The sequence below is a fragment of the Fonsecaea multimorphosa genome, assembly GCF_000836435.1.
Source record: "Fonsecaea multimorphosa CBS 102226 unplaced genomic scaffold supercont1.30, whole genome shotgun sequence".
NCBI lineage: Eukaryota > Fungi > Ascomycota > Eurotiomycetes > Chaetothyriales > Herpotrichiellaceae > Fonsecaea > Fonsecaea multimorphosa.
The window spans coordinates 101,787-122,437 of record NW_015971664.1 but is presented as its reverse complement, the minus strand read 5'-3'; the positions used below and the strand labels follow the sequence as shown (position 1 = coordinate 122,437).

The 20,651-nt window shown below is 52.3% G+C and overlaps 9 protein-coding genes across 9 annotated transcripts; 4 read left to right on the top strand and 5 right to left on the bottom strand.

Moving 5' to 3' along the window:
- Positions 1–966: 966 nt before the first annotated feature.
- On the top strand, positions 967–1,356 carry Z520_10430 (uncharacterized protein; the record flags this gene model as incomplete). The annotated part of the gene is made up of 1 exon (XM_016780922.1): positions 967–1,356. One exon carries the CDS (start codon positions 967–969, stop codon positions 1,354–1,356), a length of 390 nt encoding a protein of 129 aa, XP_016627928.1.
- Positions 1,357–1,833: 477 nt separating this feature from the next.
- Positions 1,834–3,365, bottom strand: Z520_10429 (ornithine aminotransferase; the record flags this gene model as incomplete). The annotated part of the gene is made up of 2 exons (XM_016780921.1): positions 1,834–2,019; positions 2,094–3,365. 2 exons carry the CDS (start codon positions 3,363–3,365, stop codon positions 1,834–1,836), a joined length of 1,458 nt encoding a protein of 485 aa, XP_016627927.1.
- A 662-nt stretch (positions 3,366–4,027) lies between these two features.
- Positions 4,028–4,714, top strand: Z520_10428 (uncharacterized protein; the record flags this gene model as incomplete). The annotated part of the gene is made up of 1 exon (XM_016780920.1): positions 4,028–4,714. The coding sequence occupies one exon, from the start codon at positions 4,028–4,030 to the stop codon at positions 4,712–4,714; it is 687 nt and encodes a 228-aa protein (XP_016627926.1).
- A 214-nt stretch (positions 4,715–4,928) lies between these two features.
- Positions 4,929–5,922, bottom strand: Z520_10427 (uncharacterized protein; the record flags this gene model as incomplete). Its single annotated transcript, XM_016780919.1, has 3 exons — positions 4,929–5,252; positions 5,305–5,862; positions 5,920–5,922. 3 exons carry the CDS (start codon positions 5,920–5,922, stop codon positions 4,929–4,931), a joined length of 885 nt encoding a protein of 294 aa, XP_016627925.1.
- A 930-nt stretch (positions 5,923–6,852) lies between these two features.
- Positions 6,853–7,751, top strand: Z520_10426 (uncharacterized protein; the record flags this gene model as incomplete). The annotated part of the gene is made up of 2 exons (XM_016780918.1): positions 6,853–6,948; positions 6,999–7,751. The coding sequence occupies 2 exons, from the start codon at positions 6,853–6,855 to the stop codon at positions 7,749–7,751; spliced, it is 849 nt and encodes a 282-aa protein (XP_016627924.1).
- Positions 7,752–8,348: 597 nt separating this feature from the next.
- Z520_10425 (uncharacterized protein) lies at positions 8,349–10,738 on the top strand (the record flags this gene model as incomplete). Its single annotated transcript, XM_016780917.1, has 2 exons — positions 8,349–8,585; positions 8,639–10,738. The coding sequence occupies 2 exons, from the start codon at positions 8,349–8,351 to the stop codon at positions 10,736–10,738; spliced, it is 2,337 nt and encodes a 778-aa protein (XP_016627923.1).
- A 620-nt stretch (positions 10,739–11,358) lies between these two features.
- Positions 11,359–13,698, bottom strand: Z520_10424 (uncharacterized protein; the record flags this gene model as incomplete). Its single annotated transcript, XM_016780916.1, has 2 exons — positions 11,359–13,368; positions 13,429–13,698. 2 exons carry the CDS (start codon positions 13,696–13,698, stop codon positions 11,359–11,361), a joined length of 2,280 nt encoding a protein of 759 aa, XP_016627922.1.
- Positions 13,699–14,108: 410 nt separating this feature from the next.
- Z520_10423 (uncharacterized protein) lies at positions 14,109–16,433 on the bottom strand (the record flags this gene model as incomplete). The annotated part of the gene is made up of 5 exons (XM_016780915.1): positions 14,109–14,329; positions 14,378–15,954; positions 16,007–16,238; positions 16,295–16,365; positions 16,429–16,433. 5 exons carry the CDS (start codon positions 16,431–16,433, stop codon positions 14,109–14,111), a joined length of 2,106 nt encoding a protein of 701 aa, XP_016627921.1.
- A 1,653-nt stretch (positions 16,434–18,086) lies between these two features.
- Z520_10422 (uncharacterized protein) lies at positions 18,087–18,980 on the bottom strand (the record flags this gene model as incomplete). The annotated part of the gene is made up of 3 exons (XM_016780914.1): positions 18,087–18,215; positions 18,274–18,881; positions 18,935–18,980. The coding sequence occupies 3 exons, from the start codon at positions 18,978–18,980 to the stop codon at positions 18,087–18,089; spliced, it is 783 nt and encodes a 260-aa protein (XP_016627920.1).
- Between the last annotated feature and the right edge of the window lie 1,671 nt (positions 18,981–20,651).

Sequence of the window (20,651 nt, the reverse complement as noted above, 5' to 3'; positions counted from 1 at the left end):
GCACCCTCTCGCACCCTCTCGCACCCTCTCGCACCCTCTTGCATCCTCCTTTACTCGCTTCTCCATGCCCCGGTTTATTTGTTCCTAGGCGACTCGGGGACAGGCGAACACTCGTTGAGATGCTGGATGCCTGAGCCAATCAACAGACACATGTTGGATTGCATGATGCCTTGAGCACAAGAAGTCGGCCTGGGCCAGTGGCAAACTTGTAAGAAGGAGAAGCCGATCTTGCTCGCTGTGTGCTGGCGCAGAGTGTGAATAGACAACGGGCCACGGCGTCGGGCGCAAGGTTACTGCTTTTTCTCCCTGCGATTCTGCTTACTTTTCCAGCGTCTTTTCCGTCCCCTACGGCTATTGGTGCCCATGCTGTGTGACCGATGGGAACCAATTGCACCCTAGCCAGTCATCAGGCACAACCTGGGGTCCACAGGGGGCCACGAATGTAGCCCAAAGAGCATTCAATGGCCTGGCCCTCCGCCGCCGCATCTCGTAACAAGTGGTGGAAATGAGGCCGCTTTGGATATCGCAACGTCGACTCTGTGGTGCATGACGCACAGCCCTGTCGGGACTTTAGTCGTATATCTGGACAGCTGACTCTAGGGGAGCCAAAATGACCAGGCGCAGATGAACGCCTACAACCCCGAAATTTGATTTGGCAGCACTACAGTAGGCCCGGCTTTAGTCGTAGTGCCATGTCGAGAAATTTGTGGTATACCTTGCTGCTGGGCCTCCTCGTCCGAGGAAACCTCAGCATCCACAGTTCCAAAAAGCCCTCGGTGCTGATCAACGCCCTTACTTTGACTCCTAGCCAGCAGGATATAAGACGGGGGAGTCCGCTCGGTCAACGGATGAGTAGACAACTGAGGCGGGAGACTGAATACTTGTCACCACGTGATACTCTATAGCTCTTCACTGCCGAGTCCTCTGCTTGACTTTCACAAGTACCCTTCGCAATTAGCTTGTACCATGAGCAACCCAAGTACCACACGGAGTGGCACCTTCCCAGAAGGGATAAGTGTCCAGAACATCGCATGTGCCGACACGATCAAGGAGCCAACACTTGAGGACGTTTCCCCGATGCAGCGATTCCTGGCTGAAGACCACCGGGCCCAACCGTGGCACAACCTGAGCCCCATCACCGGTGGCAGTCACGTCGCCTCCGCCAAGCGAAGCTCCGCGACGACGACGGCAGCGGCAACCAACGGCTGGCGTCCAAGCGACGACGGTGCCCGCTGGAACCAGACTGAACTCCAGCCGTCCACAGTCCCAATGGCCGGCAATCGCCACGATGCACACCAAGAGAAGCCGTCGATTGTCCATGATCTGAAGTACGTCGGCCATTTTTTCGCCGGATGAGATGAGACCACGGACACAATGAAGCCACGAGAGCAGGAAACCTTGGTTGAGGGGATGAGCGAACAGGATGGATGATAGTGGAAGCAGAGGAGTTGATTCATGTCTATGCAGGCCAGCATTCTGGTCCGTAACCGACTCGAAGCCTCGTCTTTGGTTCTCAGTTCCTTTTGTTGTTCTTGGCCACACCGAACGGAACACTTCAAAAGGGCCAAGCCGGCGTCCTGCGTCCCATATGTATTTGTGCCTTACCAATATACATGTTTTCCAGGATAGCAACCGAATACCCACCGCCTTGACAGTCTGAAACGACATTCGCTGACTGAAAAAGTTGAATGTTGATGCCACCACTCCCCGAGAAACACCCATGTCTTTAGTGTATGTCGTTCCTCAGTGACTCGTTAGTATTAGATGCATCATAGCCTCACACTGTCTGTAGTCCCACCAGACGGCGGGTCGTCTCCAACGGCATAGTCCGGCTTAATTATCCACGCCAATGTGAACATTCTTCTCTCCTTCTGGAAGGACCTGTTTCTCCTTCTCTCCCTTCAAATTCGGAAGTTCTGCGGCTGCCTCTGCAATGATTGCCAAAGCACGCTTGATTTCCTCTTCTGTGATGACTAGCGGCGGGGCAAGACGAATGATGTTCTGGTGCGTAGGTTTGGCCTGTCGTGTATGGTTAGAATCGCGACCTTGGAGATTTACGCGCATGAAGGGACTCCGACGGGCAGGGAACTCACCAATAGTCCTTTCTCCTTCATCAACATACACAAATCCCACGCGCTATGACCATTCGTCTTTGCCTCATCAATAACAATCGCGTTCAGCAATCCCTTACCCCTGACTGTCTTTATCAAATCCGAATTCAGATCTCTCAGCCCATCGCGGAAAATTTGTCCAAGTTTCTCTGCTCGTTCGGTCATCTTCTCGTCGCGGACGACCTCGAGAGCACGTATGGCAACTGCACACCCTAGCGGGTTACCGCCGTAGGTGGATCCGTGTGTACCGGGCTCGATGGTGAGCATTACATCTTTGCGGCCGAGAACGCACGAGACTGGATACATTCCGCCAGAGATGGCTTTGCCGAGGAGAACAAGATCTGGTTTGATGCCGGACCATTCGTGGCACAGAAGCTTCCCTGTGCGGGCAATACCTGTTTGGATCTCGTCGCAGATGAGCAGCACGTTGTGTTTGTCGCAGAGGGCGCGGATCTCAGTGAGATAGCTGTCGTCAGGAACTACGATCCCGGCTTCGCCTTGGACTGGCTCCACGAGAAAACCGGCAATCTTGTCGCCGTGGGATTCGAATGCAGCGCGGACGGCCGAGATGTCGTTGTAGGGGATAACCTTACCGGTTGCTGGAGAGATGCTGCCCACGCCGGGTAGGTAGGGCCCATAGTTGTCGCGAGATTCAGGGTCTGTGGACATGGAGATGGCAGAAAATGTCCGTCCATGGAAGTTTTCCGCCACACTAAGCACGATTGCCTCGTCGTGTGGTATGCCCTTGGATTTGTATCCCCATTTCCTGGCAACCTTGACGGCTGTTTCCACTGCTTCAGCACCGGTATTCATCGGCAAAACCATGTCAAAATTGAAGTACTTGGTGACAAACTCTGCGAACCGGGGAAATACGTCATTGTAAAATGCTCTCGAGCTTAGGGTGAGTGTGGAGGCTTGTTCAACAAGCGCCTTGACCAGCTCGGGGTGGCAGTGGCCCTGATTCACGGCAGAATATGCGGACAGGAAATCCAGATATTGCCGGCCTTCTGGATCCCATACGGTGGTTCCCAGTGCTCGAGCAAACACAACCGGTAGAGGATGGTAATTGTGGGCGGCATATTCGTGCTCGGCGTGGATGGCTTCGTCGGAAGTCGAGGCGTGGTACTTTGATCGGTCTGGTGTGCCAGCTGGGTGGAATGCCGGGGCGGTTGCCTTCAACTGAGTGCCAGTCGTCTGGCCGTTCACCTTGGTGATACCGTTGACGCCATCACCGTTAGTCGCTGATGGTGCCATTGTAGACTGTGAGGAGCTTTATTTCGGTTCCTGATAATCCGAATCGAGGCTGCGCTAATTGGCCGACAGTTTGGTCTTGCACTGAAAGGTCGAAAATGTACTCGATTTTATATAGCCCAGAGGAAGTCAAGTAATCGTCGTCTCTTCCACAGGAATGCTGGGGCGAATTGATTTAAGTACCCTTGATTATGAGGTCCACCACGTCAGGTCATGTGCAGAGATTTTCCACATGGAACTCACTTGTTGCTATACCCCTAAGTGCAGGTGTATCCTGAATGGAGGGCAGCTTAAGCGTGTCCAACGCTTGACCCGCAATGGTGGATAGTGATTTGAGTGGTTAGGCTTGATGGTTGGTTGTTTGGGAGCGTAATGAGATATGCAAGGGCAACAAGAGGCGGAACAGTGAGCGAGGGGCGAGAGGCGAGGGGTTGTCGAGGGGTACGTGGGCGAGGTGGGCTAGGCTCACTAGGCGGGTGCCAGTGCGGTGGTGGGCTGACCCTGCGTGCCCTGTAAGGTCAACTGCGGCTAAGCACGGGATTTGTCTGCAGTCAAGCCTCTGCTTCTCACTGGCACTCGCCTGCTGCAGACACCCACTTTACACTAGACCTCAGGTTCAAGGCGAAACGACAACCGCACTCTCAAGGTCTGATCCAAAAGAGAAAATGGCAACTCTCAAGGGGCCAGGTGCTCCTCAGAAACACGATGGCTCCGGCCTGCGAATTGCAATTGTCCACGCCCGGTGGAACAGCACCATAATCGAAGCCCTGGTCGGCGGTGCAAAGAAAGCCATGCTGGCTCAAGGAGTGAAAGAGGAGAACATTGTCACGGAATCGGTCCCTGGGTCCTACGAGCTTCCCCTTGCAGTCCAACGAGTCTACGCGGCCTCTCAAATACAGAGCACAGCGAGCGCAGTCGCAGGTGGCATGGGCAGTCTCGCGAGTGGGATTGGAGACCTTCTGGGAGGAAGTAACTCGACAACAGACCTGCAGGGAAGTCTTCAGCCAGGTCCGCCAGAGCCAGAGAAGAAAGATGTGAAAGGACTGAGGCATACCTTTGATGCCATCATAGCCATTGGAGTGCTCATCAAAGGCGAGACCATGCACTTCGAATATATCGCCGACGCTGTGAGTCACGGCCTGATGAGAGTCCAATTGGACACTGGTGCCCCAGTGATCTTTGGTCTTCTTACGGTTCTGAACGAAGGCCAGGGTCTGGCTCGAGCTGGTCTGGAAGGAGGCACAGGCAAGGAGGCCAAGGGACATAACCACGGAGAAGACTGGGGCAACGCAGCTGTCGAGCTTGGAGTGAAGAGGAAGGGCTGGGGAGAAGGCAAAATCAGCGGAACGTGATCTAGGCACCATTACCTAGGTGCTTGTGCTGGTCTTCTAGAGTATCACAAGCCTGGAAGTCTCTCCGGTGTCAAGACTTGGTCTGCGAGAGACGTAGAAAGCCACAAAACTAGATATCCCGCCAATGGTTGGTTCCCGCATCCTTTTTCAACTAGAGACCCCATCGACTGTCTTCAACGCCGGTAATGCTACAGTGCTGGAAAGGCGAAATCAATCATTCCTGCATGGCATCCTCCTCCTCTTCGTCTTCGTCGTCTCCTTCCAGACTCTTCTTGGCCGCTTTCTCAGCTTCTTCGAGTAATTCTTGCGGGACCTGCTCATGTCGACCTTTTGTAGGACCGTCCAGGCTCGAGATCCAGGTCATCTCAAGTTCAAATTCCTTGTCTTTCGAGTCTTCATGCGCAACGTAAATGATTCTTGCAGCTTCCATGACGGCTTCTTTGAGAGTAAGGGCGCAGGTCGGTGAGCCTAGATCAAGCTTTTCCAGCTCAGCTTTGGCAGCTTGTCGTCCTTTGCCTGTTGCAGCACCATAGTAGCCCTAGAACCCTTTTGTCAGCGGCATGTTTCGAGGCCATTTCATGTTGACATACCCAGTAGAGCCCACTAGGCTCGATCATATAAAGTCCTGGACCACCTCGTTTGACAGCTTCGCCCTCGAACTTGCCGCCTGCGCCTGACGGGGGACCTTCTCCGACTTGACCGTCCACACCATGTTCTGCCTCGGAATCCCAACCTCCCAAAATGGCTGTCACGCCGAAAGGTCGTACGCTGGAGTACAAAGTGTATGCCTGCACGTAACCCCCTACTCTTGAAGCCAGAGCATGTGTGGGAATGGGGGCTTTGTATGTTTGTCTCCAACTACTAGCCTCGTCTCTTGCTCTGCTGATGAGGTGACGACCGTCTGGTAATAATCCGGAGGTCACAATGCCGGCGTTACGGTCGACCGTGGATATTCTCTTGTTCGAGCCAGGCTTCAGGAGCTTTGAGGTAATGATCTTCTCGCACGCCAGAACCACCCCATGCTTTGTCCGGATTCCGATACACGTCCCGCCGTTTTCCACCGCTTTGACGGCGTACTCGACCTGGAAATTTCGTCCGTCTGGGGAGAAGACGGAGTTGGAGAGATCGTAGCCTGTACCTATCGACGTCTAGAGAACGAACATTTAGTATCTCGTCAGAGCTTGATGGAACTATAAGGACCATACCATTGCAACGGGATAGCTTGAGAAGATTCCTGGTGCTTTATGAAAGGTGTGAGCTCAATACCGAGTCTCCAATCAGAGCGACGTCAACAAGGTTGTGCTTGGAATGGGAATATCGAGAAGATGATTATACAATGAGAACTTCTGTCACGGCCAGACTTCATGAATGCGACGCAGGCTCCCCAGAGCCGCGCCATTGCAGATGTAGAGCAGGGATCCAAAAGGAGCCTAGCTCTGCCAAGGCGCGCCTCGGGAGATTTTGGCGTGTTTGGTGAGTTTTGGGCAGCAGCGAGCGCTACGTGTCATCAGCACCTCCCGACTTGGTCATGTGTGGTGCCCCTTCGTGTCCTTCCAACTTCCCACCTTCAAGTTCTTCAACTTCAGCTTCCTCTCTATCTCTGTCCTCTACAGCTTCTTCCCAGCCAGCAAAATCTCAAAGACATCTCTCAGATTCCTCCCTTCAGCAGGCGGCCCTCACGCTTTGATGTTGAGCTGAGTCCTCGCCTTCTGTAAACCGACCGACTCGCAACACATATTACAAAACCTCATTACCCCGCTCCTCTGCTCCCCTTGACTTCCTCCTCTTCCCTTTGACTTCATATCTCTTCACAAACAGATCAACAGCTTCTTGACTTCAGGCTTCTTCAGGACTGGACCATCAAAATCCCTGTGGACTGGAAATCTGGATCCAAGGTCGCTCTTTGTTCTGGATTCTGGACCATCGACCAGCTTGGAACTCATCTACCGGATCCGGAAACCGGACCTCCTCGCTGGACTCTCTGGAGCTTCTATAGCAGACGTGTGTTAGTTAGTACAATACGAATTTGAAGCCTAAATCCCAGAATTTTTGCTTCCTCTTCCCTGCCTGGTTCTCGTTTTGCAGACACAAGGATCTCTAACCGCTGGTGTTGTTGTCGAATCTAAAGCCATCAGATCATGGCCTCCGCTTTTCACAGGTGCCAGTATTGTGGCTACGAGACAGATCTCTCAAACAATCTGGCAGCCTTTGAAGAGAACCCTCATTGCAGACAGGTTTGTCCGGATCCAATCCCTGTTCATGACCTTCTGATTCTTTGCCCTAGTGCGGACTATCGGCATTCGAGAGCGACATCAAGATGCAGGATGATTTGATCAATATGATGGCACGCAACCTGCACCTCGGCCCTCTCCAGTCTCCGCCAGACCTGTCAATGCCTCCGACGCCCCAAGTCGTCCCACAGTCGACGCCGATCACATATATCACACAACACTATCATCATTCAGCACACCAGGCACCAAACGATCTTCCTGTCTCGACCATCCTCGAACGATCCGGCATCAATGCCTCTGCTTTGTTCCCCTCGCAGTTGCAGTTGTTCAAGAACGCAGAGCCTGAACAAAGGTTGAGGCTGATCGAACTTTGGCAAATCGCCCCTCCAACGTACGGTAGTCAGATGCACCCTGATGATTTGGCAAATTGGCCGCAGACAAGCATGGAAAGAGAAGAAGAAGCCGCCAAGTATCGGTTGCAGTTGGTAGAACAAGAGAAGTTGAAGAATCTATGTGCTCTGCCTGCTGGTGAGATCAGACAGACGGCTGAGCCGTATATACTACATGGCTACGAGGCACGGCCAAGCATAAACGGAGTGACAGCCTCGACCGAGCTAGGGCCCCTCATGATGAAAGAGGATAACTACCAACAATCGAAGGATCCGGTATACAATAGCCGAGAATGGTGGCATCTGTCCGATGAGGAGCCTATGGAACACCAGTACGGCATGCTCCAGCAGATGTATGGGTACGGAATCGACTATTCGGTTGCTAGACGCAGTGATGGGGATTCAGAGATGTCTTGAGTCTGGGATCGAAGTGTGACTTGACGACTACACATCAGTTGAAAGTGACAAGGCATGATGTTGGCGTTGGAAGACTGCTTGGGATGTTTGATCTCATGGCTGCATAGATTGGATTGTAGATACTGATCGACATCCTTCCTTTATTCAATGGGAATTGCACATAAACAGACAAGATTAATTTGCAAGCAATAATCCAGTCGTCGAGTGCCCATTTTCTCGTTCGCCACGAGGTGGGATCTGATACTGCAAGAGATCTATTCGCTGGACCATTTTCCAGAAAGGGGTTCTTAGAACTGCAGCCAGTTATGTAATTGCGGCAAGGGCAGAAGGACGAACAAAGCATAGCTCAGATCATACCACTCGAAGTGCCGCAAGAACCCTTGGTAATCATTCTGTAAGGACTCAAAGGATCGACGCTGCATTAAGTCGTCGCCATGAGTTGAGGTGTCTTGGATCATTCGGGTCGATCAAAACTCGAGCTTCTGAACCTGCTGCCACCGCAACTTGTCCGTTGATCTTCCTGCGCTCCGCATGTTGTGAACTTCGGCTCGACTCAGTATTCACGACGCCCGAATCGAAACAGGCTGCGCAACCGAGATGGCCTCGATGAGCAAGAGAACCCAGGCGCGGAATGAGCGGGAGCTTCACGAGCTGCTCTCCGTGCCCGGGAATTCCCAATGCGCCGATTGTGGTGCGAAGAACCCGGCGTGGGCGAGCTGGAATCTGGGAGTCTTCCTCTGCATGCGATGCGCCTCCCTGCATCGCAAATTGGGCACTCATATATCCAAGGTCAAGTCCCTGAGCATGGACACTTGGTCGACAGAGCAGGTTGAGGTGGGCAGAATTTCCATTCCTCCTCAGAGCAGGTTCACTGACACATCACGCAGAACATGAGGCGCAACGGCAACAACGCCGTCAACAAGATCTACAACCCCAAGAACAAGAAGCCTGACATGCCTCTCGATGTGGACGAAGTCGACTCGGCCATGGAAAGATTCATACGCAAGAAATACCAGGAAAAGAGTCTCTCAGATGGCAGGCCCCAACCTCCTCAGCGCGACGACGACTTACCTTCCAGTTATTCCAGACCTCAAGGAGGAGATCTGGATTCTTCTCCACCTCCTCTACCTCCCAAGAAAGGCAAATTCTTTGGTTTCGGTCTTCGTGCCTCGTCTTCCGCCTATTCTCTGTCGAGGCATGACAAGAAAAAGCATCAGAAAGAGCCCCGAGTCGACAGCTCGTTCCGCATTCCCACTGGAGACTACGATTCAAGGATGGACGATGCACGCTTTGAGATGACAGATGCGGAATTGCAAAAGAAGTTGGCTACATTGCGAGACATGGGTTTTACCGACACCGACCGCAACACGAGCCTGCTGCGCCGCTTGAATGGGAATGTGGAAAGGACCATTGAGGCTCTAGTTCAACTTGGGGCGAAAGAAAATGGCAATACTGTTTCCTCCAGAAGACAGGGATCGACGCCTGCTGCGAGTGAAGAGCCTACCTCCAGGCCTCAAGAGCAGTCGTACAACCCATTTACTTCCATAACTAACCAACAGACTGTTGGCCTTTCGCTGGCAAAGTCCCAGGAGCCCTCGACTCCAACCAGCGCTACGACTTATGGCAGCAACAATCCTTATGCTCAGCCTAATCGCAGCCCGCCCGAGACTGGATTGGAACAGTCCTTTCAATCCATGCAAGTTTCTCAACCCTTGTTCCCTCACAGTACTGGGGGATATCCGAGCCAACCCGCTCCTTTACAGGATTCCCGCTTTCAGTATTCAATGACGCCCCCAGTCACATCGACGCAATTCCAACAAGGCTATGTGGCGTCACCAGCAGCGGTTCCGGTCGTCAGCAATCCGTTCTTCCAGCCTCCCTCCGTGTCAGCTCAGTCCACAGGGAACAACCCGTTCCTTTCCCAGGTGCCTCCATCTCCTTCATCGAATCCCTTCTTCAATTCGCAGTCGCCTGGACAATCAGCGCAAGGACAATTACGGCAGAGCTCGCTCCCAGCGAATCTCAATCCCTTTGGGATACCACCCTCCCAGTCTTCGCCCCCTCAAACGACACAGTATGCCCAGTTGCAGCAACCTCAAGACCTCTTCGGTACTGCTCCTCAGAGTCAGCCGCAGCCGAACAACCCTTTCCAACAGCAAGGCATACAGCAGCAGCAACAGTCTCAAATGTCGAGTCCTCAAGTATCTCAAAGTCAATCTCCTTATGCGAATTTCCAATACACCCAACCTCAGACACAACCCCAACCGCACACACAAACGCAATCGGCGCCAATGCCAATGCCTCAATTCCAGCAACAGCAGTTATACTCTCAGCCACAATTCTCTCAGCAGACTCAACAGACTTTGATGCCCCAACAAACAGGCCGCTATGACAAAGGTTCCATTTTGGCCCTCTACAACTATCCACAGCTCGCTCCTCAGCCGCTCGCTTCAATTCCAGAACCTGTATCCGAACAGCAGCACCAGCAGCAACAGCAACACCTGCAACAAACGCCTCAACAACAAGTCTCATATGCTTCAGCGGGTGATATATTTGGCAACAGTCATATCTCGCCGGCGAAACGTAGTGCTACTATGCCTGTGTCGCTGTCGAATATGCATTCTGCTGGTGGGAGTGGGAATCGAAACCCATTCATGACCAATGTCTCCAGTGCTAACATGAATAACGTCAATGCCAATGGAGCTGTGAATCCTTTTACTGGTGGCGGCGCCAGTCCATTTGGATCCCCTCCTCCAGGGCAGGCTGCTCAGAACCAGAGTTATGGACAGAATTTTGCGGCACCACAGCAGCCGTTTGGACAAGCGATGAACATGCCCAACGGTATGGGGGGCGTGGGAGTACAAAGGCCACAGCATGGCATCGCAGCAAGGCATGCCAGCGCAGAGAGCGTGAGTATCAACAATTTGGAAGCGGGAAGGCATAGTCCCGACGCGTTTGCGAATTTGAGCGCGAGATATATGAGATGAGACAATGGTCACGATGGCGGACGGACGAGACGAATGGGCAAAAAGTCGAGTCGAGTGTGTAGGGTGAGAGGGTAGCGGGAAAGTAATATCACATGGTTTTTACATCTCATGTACCTACAGTAGATAATTCTTGATCTGACGGCGTGAAGCCTGGCTAGCTGGCGTTCTTTAGTTCCCTTGAGAAGAAAGAAAGAAAGAAAGAGAGACGAAGAGGGCGTACAGCCACGTCGCGTGGACGCGGGGAATAATATAATGAATGGCCCAGTACACACAGTACCTACTTAGATATGTACCTCCATGGGTACATAGTATCTGCACATCTACAGTCCCATCTACGCTAGGTGTCCTCGGTCCTCAATGGTTCCTTATTTTTCAAGTCTTGCGGGTCTTTCTCTGCCTTTTTTTTTTCGACGCCGAAAAGGGTGTGTATGTATACGTGAGGTATACATATATTTGTCAGAAGATATGACTTTGTGAATTCCTTTCAGGCAGTCTCTTTATTGGGGGAAATTGGTATGCATGGCTCGGGGTAGGAATTCTGGCTTCAGATTCAGATATGGTTGGTTCAAACTCAGGTTCAGGTCCAGGATCAGGACAAGGGACTGGTGGCTGGTGGTGAATCAGTCCCCTGGATCTCTGACTTTCCAGAAGGGTTTCTCGACCACTCTTTTGAATGGCTTCTTTTTCCTATCGTCGGCCTCCCGGTTCTCCCTCGCCTTCTTGCCCTTCTTCGTCGCGGCACCGTCGCCGCCCAGAATCTTCTGCCCCGGAGCAATGTCTTCTAAAGCGGAGGGGTCGTGGATCGCGTCTTCAACTTCCTCCATCCCAATTCGAGACCTCGCGTCTCGCCCTGCTGGTGCGGTCTTCAGTTCCTGCTGTCTGGCAGGATCGAGACACCATACAACCACGTCGCCGTGCCTCCTCCAATCGTCGTGCCAGTGAGAATTGAACAGCCGCTTACACTCGCCATACCCGCTTCCCCTGAGGATCACTTGTAAAGTGGGTTCCAGCTGTGTGAAGAAGACGAGGTAATCGGGCCATGGCTGGCGACCTTTGTTGCCGCCGGTGAGCCAGAATTGCTCCGCCCTCTCGCTTTCGAGGATATCGGTGGGAATGGTGTCGATCTTGCCATGTAAATTTGGAGCTGCAAGGATTCCTGCTACCGAGCCACTCGGTCGAATGTTGCCTCCCTTGCGCTGTGGAGGATGGCGTGACATGTGTTTCTTAACCCACAACGATGGGTTGGCGTAGAACTGGTCTGCTTCGTCCAGATAGCTTGATTTCTCGGTCGCATTGAGGTTGAGTGGCGGCTCACATGTCAATGCCCAAGCTCGGATTCCTACGTGCGTAAGAGACGGGGGGTATTGTAAATGAGAGCGCCAGGGCGTGGAGTGGCAGGGCATGAGCATGCCAATTGTCATGTTCGAGGGCGTGGGAGAGGTGAGATAGACTGTTTCGAACTCGTGGCGGAGATAATGCGTCAGGTCAACAATGCCGGAATTGTGGACTTGGGTGATGTAGTATGATATTGTGAGATTCAAGGACAGAATAAGGAGGAGTACAAGTCGTTTCCCCACGCGCAACGACGGAGACGGAGTTGTCAACGCGTGGAAGAAGGACGCTAAGGGTAAGGCGGTTACAGTATGCAAAGCTGGTAACAAGGGATAGATGAACCGCACCTCCTTATGGGCGATGACCGAAAAAGCCGCGGGGACAAGGAGACATATGATGGATAGAGAATGAAGGGCATTGCGGCTTGCCGGAGGTGTCTGCGCAAAATATGCATCTTTTGAGCTCAAGGCTCGAAATAATCCGATTAACGTAAACGGTAGCACTGTCGTGAGGAGCAGAGGATACCCCTGGGAGACATAATAGTGCCAATCGTTATTGCCGTAGAATGATGCCAATGACTGGACAACATTGACCTGGAGGAAGTTGAAGGGTGGGAAGACCCAGGCACTGTAGAATATTCGGTCGAGTATTGCTGAAGAGGCTAAGATGACGCTTCCACAGAGGACAGTTTCGCGGAGGAACAGAATGCACTCGGTCCAGCTAAGGCCTGTCAGGTTCCATTTCCGAACGACAGTGAGAAATGTGAGGATCATCCAGATCAGAATATTCGTGGGCCGGAGGATTGTCGCCACCGCAGCGCAGAGCAGCGCCCTCCTCAACCGGGTGACCTCGTCTGCTGGGACCTTTTCGACTACAGGGTCGTCCCGAGTGCGGGATCTTTGGTTGTCATGATGGCCGTTACCTGCGTCGCGGTTTCTACCATGTGGGAGCGTCCAATTCCAGGGCCAGTTGCACAGCGCGATGACCGTGAGGGTCGTTTCCAACGAGTTCGAGAATGTCCGCGTCGAACAAAACCACTGCCACGGACTCGCAACTGTCAGGAAAAGCGTCGCTAGAGATGCTGTTGAGTCTTCTCCGTAGATGTAGGATGACAGTCTCCAGGTATAGAAATCCGCCGTTGCAGCGAAGAAGGCCTGCAAGGTCTTTGGAGCAGCAAGAAGGACCTCAGAGCGGACAGGGCCTTGCAACGTCAGGTGCTCAGCAACGAAGTCGGCCAGTTGGTAACATAGTCCGAAGACTGCAGGGTGTATCGCGGATCGCAAATGGTTCTTCCACTCCTGTTGTCCGTCATGAGCATTCCTTCACTGCTTCGTGTGCCGCGTTTCTGTTTATCGCACCCATGTTATCCACGCTCCTCCTCCTTCCCCGAATGCCCAATGCCATGCTGGCTCCAAAGCCTGGAAATATTCATCTGGCTGGAAGAATGTCCTTGTCGTCAAGGCATTGACCAACCGCAAACCGACTAAGGATAGGAAAACATTGTGAGATGCGATAGAGGACGATCGTCGCGCAGTGGAAGGAGACGAAGCGTGTGCGCGACTGGGGGCTTTTGTATCCTTTTCGGTTTGAAGCACGGCCTTTGCCGTGACTGACTCATCTGTTGACATTGCATTCCATGTGGAAGTTCGGAGAGGTATTCAAAAGACTTGGAAGCACAGATTGAGATCCGTAAGTTGCGTGGTTGTCAAAACACAGACGTCGAGGTCGTCAAGCATGTTCTCCGCGTTTCTCCAACTCAGCCTTACCAGGACAACCCTCGATGCCTTCTACACTTTGATATGCGGCTACCTACCTATGTACCACATGCAGAGTGCCTTAATGGAAGAGGAGAACAGGCGAGTGAGCAAAGAAAAGTCTTATTCTTATAACTCCATGGAGTACTCTACCAGTATCTCATTTACTTCCTACAAGCAACCTTTCTTCCTTTCACATACGTTCCCAGATCATTTCCTGAGATAACCTCATAGAGCAAATAGGCATAACACGCAGATGGTAGAGTCCCTTTCCGCAAAGAGGCTTACTCAACAGTGACAGACTTGGCCAGGTTACGTGGGAAATCCACGTTCAATCCCTCAGCAACCGCAAGCCAGTAGGCAATCAGTTGCAGTGGAATGACGTTCAACAAGCCTTGCAGGCAGTCGACCGTCTTTGGCACCTCAATGCGCTCCGTCTTGGAAGGAGGAAACTCTGGGTCGTCCTTGTTGCAGATGACAATAGGTCGTCCACCACGAGCAATCACTGTCACATTGTTAGCCATGACCGGGGGTGAGACCGGGTAGTCCTTACCTTGCTGATATGCGTTCAACGACTTGGGGAAGATGTCGTCTCTGGTCAGGATCATGATGATGGGCAGGTTCTCATCGACGAGGGCCAAAACACCATGTTTGAGTTCTCCGGACATGACTGCTTCGCAGTGAAGATACGAAATTTCCTTGATTTTCAGGGCACCTTCCAAAGCTGTTGAATATTGGCTGCCTCGGCCGAGCAGCAACAGAGACTTCTGGTTCTGTAGGAACTTGGCGCACATCTCCTTGATCGAGTCGTTGAGTTTCAGGATTTCCCGGAACTGGTCGCTGACCTTGGCCAGGCCATCAATAATTTCATGGCGGCGCTGTGCCTTGGAAGCGCGGTCCTCGCTGAGGGACAACGCAAACATGATCATGGCCACAAACTGAGAAGTGTATGCCTTGGTCGAGGCGACACCGATCTCAGGTCCGGCGTTAATGTGGACACCACAATGGGTGAGCATGGAGATTGACGAGCCGACCACGTTTACAATACCCACAGTGAGAGCACCACGCTCCAAGCAGTATCGAAGAGCCATCAATGAATCTGCAGTCTCACCGGACTGTGACACAAAAACGCAGGTGTCGTCTCGGAAGACAGGGGCTTGTCTGTCGAGGAAGTCCGAAGCCAACTCAACCGCAATTGGGATCTCCGTGAGCTCCTCAAAGGCACCTCGGACAGCCATACAGGAATGGTAGCTAGTGCCGCAAGCGATGAAGATGAGTCTTCTGCATCTTCGGATAGTGCTTATGTACTGTCTCAGACCTCCCAAGGTGACAGTCTTGTTGGCAACATCGAGACGACCACGCATGGTGTTGACGACTGACTCGGGCTGCTCGAAGATTTCCTTCTGCATAAAGTGGTCAAATTTGCCCTTCATGATCTCCTGAAGCTCAAGCTCGATGGTCTGAATAGCACGGACATTGCTAGTCCCGTCATCCTTGGTCAGTCTGTGAATGTTCAGCTGGCCATCGTGGATGTGTGCAATATCGTCGTCTTCAAGATACAGAACTTTCTTGGTGTGCTCGACCAGGGCCGAGGCATCGGACGAGAGAAAGAACTCAGCGGGTTGCGGCATACCATCGTCCGACAAGAATGCTCGTGATTGCGATCGGTGAAGCAGAGACTTGTCAGGGGGAGCCAGCAGGCCATTGGGGGACAAGAGACCAGCCGTAGACTTCTTGACTGCAACATTGTGGTTTGCAATCTCAGCGGACAAAGCACCACCATCTTCATGGTACTCGACGTCCACAAAGTCCACCTTCATCTTCTTCGCCGTCTTGACACCCACCACCAAGGGTGAGCCCTTTCGAGCCGCAATGCATTCGTGGGGGTAGTGGACGGATTTCATGAGGAGACCAAAGGCTCCCTGGAGCTCTTTGATGATGGCCTTTCCGAGGGTGGTGAAATCAATGTCCGGGTGCTGGTCATAGAGGTATTTGGCAAGCTTCGCAATGCACTCGGTGTCGGTATCTGTCTCGAACTTGAAGCCCTTGCCCTCGAGCAAGGCCTTCAACTCCTTGTAGTTTGTGATGATACCGTTGTGGACAACGGCAAACTCCCACTTGGGGTCAGATCTGTGCCTGGTCAGAGATGGCTCGCTCTCGTGTGGAATGTTTCTGTACTGACCTGTGAGGATGGCAATTGAGTCTGGAGGGTTGGCCGTGGGTAGCCCATCGGGTGTGGGCAATACCGCAGTGAGAGTCAAAGACTTTGGTCATATCGACGCCAGACTTGTCAACCAGCTCTCGGAGCTTAGCCACCTTTCCCACCTCTTTGAAGGCAAACACCTCATTTTTCTTGTCGCCATCGACTGCGAGACCGGCCGAGTCGTAGCCACGGTATTCGAGACGGGCCAGACCTAAACCATTCCATGTTAGATCAGTGATTGCTTGCGGTATACGAGGCACGACGTACCATTGAGCAAGGTATCAAGAATGAACTTGCGGTCCTTCTCAACCAGATAGTTGATGTAGCCAAAGATGCCACTTATGCCCAGTCAGCACCTGCTCGAGTTTGCCCCAATGCCCGGGGGGGGGTTGTATACAAACCACATCTTGAAGACTGTTGCAGCTTACAGCTGAAGAGATTGATTTCAGTCGGAGTGAGAACAGAAGAGAATGTCACAAAGCACTGCCAGCCTTGTTATGAGGAGTTGGTCCTGTCGACGGACAAAGGAAAGGATACGCTTCTTGCGGACAATAAAGGAGGGGCGGTCAAGGAGGGATTGCAAGCAACTGAGGAACGATGGGCAGGTGCTGGGTTGTAATTTGGAGAGCAAGATAGGAGGAGTGAGTGAGAGAGAGAAAGGGATCAGCTGAGAGGAATCAGCAAGATAGTTGTAGCACCGTGAGAGAAACAAATGAACCAAAGTTCCTTTGGTGCTGACAACCAGCGGTATCCCAGGTCAGGGCTGAAATTCAAACCTCGACTGCACAAAAGCGTGTGCATGCAAGTTGTCGGGCACAGGACGCGCATCAGAGGCGCAACACCAGGGCGACCAGGGCGACTAGGGTGCCTGCTAAACTCAACTCAGCTGCTTCGCCAGCCGCATGTGGTCCAGGTCCAAGACGCAACACGCAGGGTCCTTTTCCTGGCCCCCATTTTTCCAGCTGGCGAGAAGCCATTTTGGCCTCCACTTGGTGATGCGCACTGCTCAGTATCGGGCTTACAATTCGCGAGTGGCACCCGGGGCTCAGTGGCCAGTGGTGGCGGCTGGGCGTGCTCGCTAGCTTGTGCTCTGTGCTCGGTGCTCAGTGAGTGCCCACCGCCTATTGGCAACCCGGCAACCGCCTAGAGCATTCCGAGACACCCCCTTGGCAGGGACAATTGCTCCAAGCAACAAGCAACAAGCATCGCCAGCACCAGGGCAGCGCTTAAGCGGGGTCACGGAGACAGGTAGCGAGGTAGCTAGAGGTAAGAGTGGGAGGCAGTGCAGGCAGCTTCAAGCCCTCATCTCCGACTCCAAGCTTTCAACAAAGCCGCATCAAGCTCCGCTATAGCTCTCTACCCACAGAGTACATACAAATTGGGTCCTTTGGTGGTGAAACAGTTTTCACTATAGCCTCAATCCCCCTTGCTTGTGCCACCTGGTGCGGCCCGTTGTTTGGCATTTCTTCGTCCATAATACGCGGATTTCGCAACCTAGGAAAGACAGCGATCAGCCTTCGGTAAGTCTTCGTCTCATCTTTTGCCATCTGGCCAGTCTGTCTGTGACTACGAGTAACGGGAACTCTCCTGCTGCGTATAAGTGCCCAAAATGTGCATGAGTCTAACCCTATTCTCCGAGCTGATATGGACAAAACAGGTTAACCTCGCAGGCGAGCGTATGCGAGGTTGCTCCTCATTCTCCACCAGCGGCTGAGGTCCAAAAATATGGAGGTTCGTCAGCCTCTCCTAGTGTCGAGTGAGATGACGGTTGCGTGCTGAGACAATCTGGCCCCGCCGTGGCATCTGGATCGGCTGCTTCCCTTCTGGAGTAATCGTTCCAGCTTTCACCCAAAGAGCTTGTTGCAGGTTATGTGATACGAACAAGCGGAATAGGGGTTGAGTGTCACTTGCCTATTTCACTCGTTCTTGCGCCCTGCTACAAAGGAGTCCAATGCGTATGCTATTATTGTTATGACCAGCCTTCAAAAGTCCCTACTGCCCTAGGTTTATCCACATGGCCCGTCCCGAAAGGTACGTCAATTGACCGTTGCCCTGGCTATCATTTACTACCCATATTTTTCACCATTTGTGCAAAAACCTCCTGTCGTTTGAGCTCAAAGGCGTTGAAGACTTGCTCTCCCTGGCCGACGGGAACTTGCTCTTGTCCACTGGCCAATCCAGTGTATGCCTGCAACATTTCAATCAGATTTGGGATCGATTAACTTTCGCCAGAAGTGGAAACACACCTTGTCCGTGAACTCGTCAAGAGGCATTCCAATCGATCTGCCGTTCTTGATATCGGGTTGATGCTTTTCGTCATGAAGCTCGGTCTGCACTGCAGGAGGGAACACCTCGGCCACCTTGACATTTGAGCCCTTCAGCTGCTGGCGTAGGCAGAGGATGAATTGATGCAGGGCTGCCTTGGAGGCACAATAGTTTGCACATCTAACTATCGGCACAAGAGCGAGTACTGACGAGACATATATCAAGGCGCTCTCCTTGTCCTTTTTCTGCAAGAACGGTAAGAAAGCCTTGGTCAGTGCCAGCTGGGCCAGGTAATTGGTGGTGAATTCGAGATTGAGGACATCAACATCGATCGAGTCAGGGTCACTAAAGTCCGACTTCCTCTGAATCCCCGAGTTCAGCATGATGCAGTCAACGTCGGGATGAGTGTTCATGATATTTGTTGCGAAATGTGGAATGGACTCTAGTTTCGTGATGTCGAATGGCACGGCCTGGGCCTTGTCGTGGCCATACTGCTCGACGAGGGCCGCGAGATTCTCCTTGCGACGGCCGACAGCAATCACAAAGGAGCCATCGTCGAGTAGTCTCTTGGCCAGCGCCTCGCCAATGCCTGTTCCGTCAGCGGAGTGCTATCGTGATGAGGGATGGGAAAAATCTTCGTACCGCTCGTTGCTCCGATGACTACCACTTTCTTGTACGGGAATGGCATGGCTAGGCCTATTCTAAATATGGCAGTTGATGGGAGATTGTCTTGAATTGGACGGGATTCTACGACTGCGCTTGGAGTCACTGGTGCTGGCCTTTTGGAATGGCGATAGATGAGGGCGCGGTCTATATGTGATCTGCAAATCTTCTTATATTCAGGAACTCGCAGTATGAGCGCATTTGCTAGCACATGCCATGAATCATCACATCATGACGTCGGAGCCATTAGAACCCTTCGAGGCGAAACAGAAAAAAATTTGGTCAGTGATTGCATGCTATATTGTGAGGTCAGTGCCGAAAGCCACTCAAGTCGCGTCAAGAGGTTGTTTAGCGTGTCATTATTGCATACGTCGTCCTCTGTTCAACAACGCCACCCACCCACGTCCAGACTAGGGCTATTGCAATGCCAGAGGCAGCAGCACCAGGAGGAGAAGTATACCTAGGTAATGACAGCTATCAAGCAGAGTACTCGTAGAAACGACACATACTCTCCTCTTCTATGCCCTAACGATACAATATCTCTCCCGGCCCCGCAATCTCAATCGTTTGAATATTATCAAGTGTCATACTCTTAACCCCTATACTAGCCCAAATATCGTGATAACTCGACCAGGCTAGCTATTGAGCGCGCCTTACGATGGACTTCATGGTATTAAACCAACCACGATGGGCCAGCGCCACCGACTCGATTACACGAATGTCCCATTTTAGCGTAGTATATGCTTGTGTAGAGGGCAGGTAGTCAAAGCCGGAGGGTAGACCGTCATGTCTCGACACTGCGGTCGCGCTGGGAAGAACCGCACACACTGTCCCGGTGGTTTTGTCCTTTTACTTGCCCTAGATTCAATAGAGGAATCACGAACCTGAGACGCTGGTCCAAAGCTGGGCTACGGTATGTGTACCTGCGAAGCATATAGCACACGGCACCTTCCTCTATATGCTGTTCACCCTAAACTTGTCAGCCCCTGCCCGAATGAACATTGCATAGGACTGACTATACCTGCCAAAAGGCTATCACTCCCTCCATCTTACCCTGTTTGTTACGCTGCCACAAAACCAACGCCTCTCGCTGTACCTTTGACTCCATTCTTCCTTGAAGCACCCCGTTCGATTCTCGACAGAGGTTGCTCCTTGTTGGCTACCTGTGTGCTTTTTCTTTGCTTGTCCTTACCTTGACATTGTGTCAATGGATCGATCCTGTACTTCCATTTCTCTCCTCGAGGCACATTGGCGGCGTCCGTCCTTCATCATAGATCATGATGGACTTCCAAGGGTTCGAGACGATCAGTCAGCTAGTCATCGGCAGAGCTCTGGTGCTGATAGGCTTCCCTAATAAATTGCTCCTTTCAAATCTGCCAGCGCCGTATTTGTTCGAAATTGTGACTCCCTCTGCCTCATCCCCGTGCTGGCCGTTTGTGGGTGCCGGCCATGTTTGAAGTCAGAAATATCGGCTGGCACCGGGCGTCTATTTAAGAGCGGGGTTCATCATTCTTCAAACAAAATGCTGGTGGGTTCGACCTCCCACCAGCCAAGGATTACTTTCAGAGCACACTGAGCAGGGGCCGTGATGAAGCAATGAAATTTACGAGGCCGAAAGTTAAGTTTGAAGGGGAGGATGTTCGGATGTGTGCGCTATATAAGGATTGGTCGGTATGGAAATTTGTGGAAGCCTTAT